Source organism: Myotis davidii, unplaced genomic scaffold, assembly GCF_000327345.1.
Source record: "Myotis davidii unplaced genomic scaffold, ASM32734v1 scaffold2100, whole genome shotgun sequence".
In the NCBI taxonomy this organism is placed as follows: domain Eukaryota; kingdom Metazoa; phylum Chordata; class Mammalia; order Chiroptera; family Vespertilionidae; genus Myotis; species Myotis davidii.
Window position 1 is genome coordinate 629,273 of NW_006292458.1, and position 4,055 is coordinate 633,327.

At 49.9% G+C, this 4,055-nt stretch overlaps 1 protein-coding gene across 3 annotated transcripts in view; it reads left to right on the plus strand.

Moving 5' to 3' along the window:
- TEAD2 (TEA domain transcription factor 2) overlaps window positions 1–4,055 on the plus strand; it is a 41,996-nt gene that overhangs the window by 11,557 nt on the left and 26,384 nt on the right. For all 3 annotated transcript variants that reach the window (XM_015565436.1, XM_006765954.2, XM_015565435.1), the window contains exons 5-6: window positions 493–612; window positions 712–770. In XM_015565436.1, the coding sequence (XP_015420922.1) occupies window positions 493–612; window positions 712–770 (179 nt within the window). The remainder of the gene's footprint in view (window positions 1–492; window positions 613–711; window positions 771–4,055) is intronic.

A 4,055-nucleotide genomic window follows, 5' to 3' on the forward strand; every position in this document is an offset into this window, starting at 1 on the left:
ACTAGTATGTGTCTTTTATTCTGGACATTGGGAACTTCTTTTCCCCTCTAGGCCTGCCCACCCCGCTCCCTACCCCTGTTCCATAGTCACCCTTCATTTCACTTTCCTCTCATGCTCTGCTCAGGGTGGTGGGCCACAGGGGTTGTCAGGGAGGCAAGGTGGGGTTCCCAGGCCTCACTTCCTAAATCCTGTTTTCTTTCCTTCTTTGGCTCCCTCCCCCATGGGCAGGCCCTGAATGTGGTAAGTCCCTCTGCACATCCTCCCACCCACTCCCTTACCCCAGACATTATTGAGGGATAAGGGGCTGTAGTGAGAGGGATTTGGACCCTCCCCAGCCCTTTACCATGACCTCCCATCTCTGAGCCCCCCCCGTGCTTACCCTGCCCACCCCGTCACTGTCCCCACCCTTGCTGTGTCCACTGGAACCCCCGTTAACATGGACCCTCAACGCTTCCTCCAGGACCAGGTTTCCAAGGATAAGGCTTTCCAGACGCCCTGAATGTGGACCAGGTTTCCAAGGATAAGGCTTTCCAGACGATGGCCACCATGTCCTCGGCCCAGCTCATCTCAGCACCTTCCCTGCAGGCCAAACTGGGTCCCGCTGGTCCTCAGGTGGCCTGGGTTGGGGACTGTGGGTGCAAGGCTGGAGGGTGGGGGGGGGGTGGTTTCAACCGGGGACTAACTAGCTGTCCCCCTTTGTTTCATCTCCAGGCCTCTGAGCTTTTCCAGTTTTGGTCAGGGGGCTCTGGGACCCCCTGGAATGTTCCAGAGTGAGTACTTTTTGTCCTGCATCAGCACCTGTCCCCCTCCTCCACTCTCTCCCACAGGCCTCCCCCCCCCCCAGCTCCCTTGTGCACATCCATTCTGGAGCCGGGCTGTCCGGATTTGAGTCCCAGGCAGGAGGGGGAGGTGATGGTCTGAGAGGAAGACTAGGTCTGTGATGGGATAGTGAGGAGGGGGTGGGGCAGGAGAGTCAGGAGGAGGAGGGGTGGCGCTGGGGCCTGACTGGCTGAGAAGGAGGGAGGGGGCAGGGACAGCGCCTGGGCTCCAGCTGGTGACCAGGGTTGGTGGGACTGTCCACAGATGTGCAACCTTGGGAGGATTGGGTTTGGGGAAAATGAGCTCAGCATGAGACTTGATGAGTGTGAGAGGCCTGGAAGATGTCCCTGGGGCCCGGCCGGCGTGGTTCAGTGGTTGAGCATCAACCTATGACCCAGGAGGTCACGGTTTGATTCCCGGTCAGGGCACATGCCTGCCCATGCTAGATCCCCAGTGGGGGCATGCAGGAGGCAGCCAATCATTGATTCTCTCTCATCATTCTATCTCTTTCACTTCCTCTCTGAAATCAATTAAAGTTATTTTTAAAACAGTTTAAAAAAACGTTCATGGGAATAATGGCCTTCTGGTCAGATTGGCTGGGCCCCAGAGGCTCATGGGAAAGGCAGTTGTAGGTCTAGAAACTCCAGGGAGGGCTGCGTGGAGCCCCAGAGGCTCATGGGAAGGCCGGTTCTCATCCCACAGACGTGGTTCTTGGGTCTGAACAGGGGTCCATCTCAGAATCAGAAGAAAGAAAATGGCTTCAGAGGTAAATTGGAGTGTCTCTTTTAGCTATGAGAGAGCCACGAGGGTGACAGGATATGTTTCTAGCTAGAAAGGCAGAAATGGGCACAGAGGCTCATGGGAAGTGTAGTTTTCAGCCCAGAAAGGAGCCAATGGTTCTAGGCTGGGTGTTGGTCGGGCAATATGGCCTCAGGACGGTGAGGCGGGAGTGTTGAGAGTGTTGCCAAAGAGAGTCAAGTGACAGGCTGTGGGATCCAGGCTGGGACAGAAGAGTTCGCGGGGAGGTGCTGCTGGATGGGGACATAGGAAGGGTCAGGACCAGTCCCCAGAGCCGAAGGGGAGGAGGCTGATCTGGAAAGGGGGTGTTCTGCACTGGTCGCGAGGGTTCCTCTTTTTATGGAGCTGATAGTCAACTTGAGGAGACGAATGTTAATTAAATCATGTGCATAAACACACAATGGAAGAGTATATGCGATGTGGTGTGAAGAACTGCAACAGGGCCCGGCCGGTGTGGCCCAGTGGTTGAGCGTGGATCTATGAACCAAGAGGGTCACAGTTCAGTTCCCGGGCAGGGCACATGCCTAGGTTGTAGGCTTAGTCCCCAGTAGGGGGCATGCAGGAGGCAGTGATCAGTGATTCTCTCTCATCATTGATATTTTTATCTCTCCCTCTCCCTCTCTGTAATCAATAAAAATATTAAGAAAAAATAGAACTGCAGCAGGCTCTGTGGTGAGGGAGAGAGTTCCAGGGAGTTTCTCTGAGGAGGTAATGTGGAAGGCTGAGAAGGACTTTGTCAGGTGAAGAAGGAAGGTGGGAATATTTTAGGCAGAGAAAACAGTATGTGCTGAGGCCCTGTGGTAGGAAAGCGGTGAGTTTCAGGAGCTGAGAGAAGGCCACGGGCTAGTCAGTCAAATGTTTACTGAGCAGCTATTAAGTGCCTGTTACTCTGGTTCAATTGGGGACACAGCAGTGAACAAATTAGATAATTCCTGTCTTCATGGGGCTTATATAGTTGGAGAGGGGAGGAGACAGACAATAAGCATGTAACAACCAAATAAGCATTAATAAGAAAAGAATAAATGTGGGAAATAAAGCAGGGTACCCATGCTCTATTTATTTATTTTTAATTTTTTTAATGTGCTCTATTTAGACAGAAGTCAGGAAGGCCTTGGAGGAGGTAATATTTGGGCAGTGGGCTGATGACAAGGAATTAAGTCGGTGGATTGGGTACTGGAGTTCAGATTTCAGAATTGGGATGGCAAGTAAAGGCCGTAGGGAGCCAAAGTCGGAAAGTCCCTGGAGTTTGTGTCTTTCTGATTTTTTTTTGTTTGTTAATCCTCACCTGAGGATATTTTTCCATTGAAACAGACAATGAGTATGTAACAACCAAATAAGCATTAATAAGAACAGAATAAATGTGGGAAATAAAGCAGGTTATCCATGCTCTATTTATTTATTTTTAATTTTTTTAACTAAGAAAAAATAGAACTGCAGCAGGCTCTGGGGTGAGGGAGAGAGTTCCAGGGGGTTTCTCTGAGGAGGTAATGTGGAAGGCTGAGAAGATATTTGGGCAGTGGCCTAATGATGAGAAATTAAGTCACTGGGTTGGGTACTGGAGTTCAGATTTCAGAACTGGGATGGCAAGTAAAGGCCGTAGGGAGCCAAAGTCGGAAAGTCCCTGGAGTTTTGTGTCTTTCTGATTTTTTTTTTGTTTGTTAATCCTCACCTGAGGATATTTTTCCATTGATTTCTAGAGAGAGTGGAAGAGAGAGGGAAACACATGAGAGAAACACATCAATGGGTTGCCTCCTGCACGAGCCCTGACCAGGTCCCAGGCTGGGGAGGAGTCTGTAACCAAGGTACTTGCTCTTGACTGGAATCGAACCCGGGACCCGTTAGTCCAACGCTCTATCCACTGAGCCAAACCAGCTAGGACCATAGAAGGGAACTCTGCAGTGCAGAGGAACATAGCAGTACAAGGAGACACCCCAGACAGTGGCATCCTCCTGAGTCATGTAGCATAAGGATTAAGGATAAATAAATTATATATAAACTAGAAATTAAAACTCTAGATCCGTTACTTACACACTTGGCTCTCTAAATCCTGGTTTGATTATCCATAAAATGGTAACAATAACAATCTCTACTTCTCTTTGTTCAGAGGACTCACTTATGTTTTGTTCCAGGCACTGCTCTGGGTATAAGGAGATTCAGCAATGAGCAAGTCAGACCTGATTTCTATTATCAGGAAGCTTATACCCTAGTCTTTCTGCTCTTGATCTTTGGACTCTTGACCTCTTACTGACCTCTGACTTCATCATGCCTCCTTGACCTCTGACCTCTCAGTCTCACCACCATCTCCTGGGATGCCCATATGTCACTGGTCGCTACGCTATCAGATAACTACCATCACTGGCCACGGGCGATTATTGAAATTGAATTTAACGCAAGTGCAATAAAATGAAAACTTCAATCCCTCAGACACCTGAGCCACA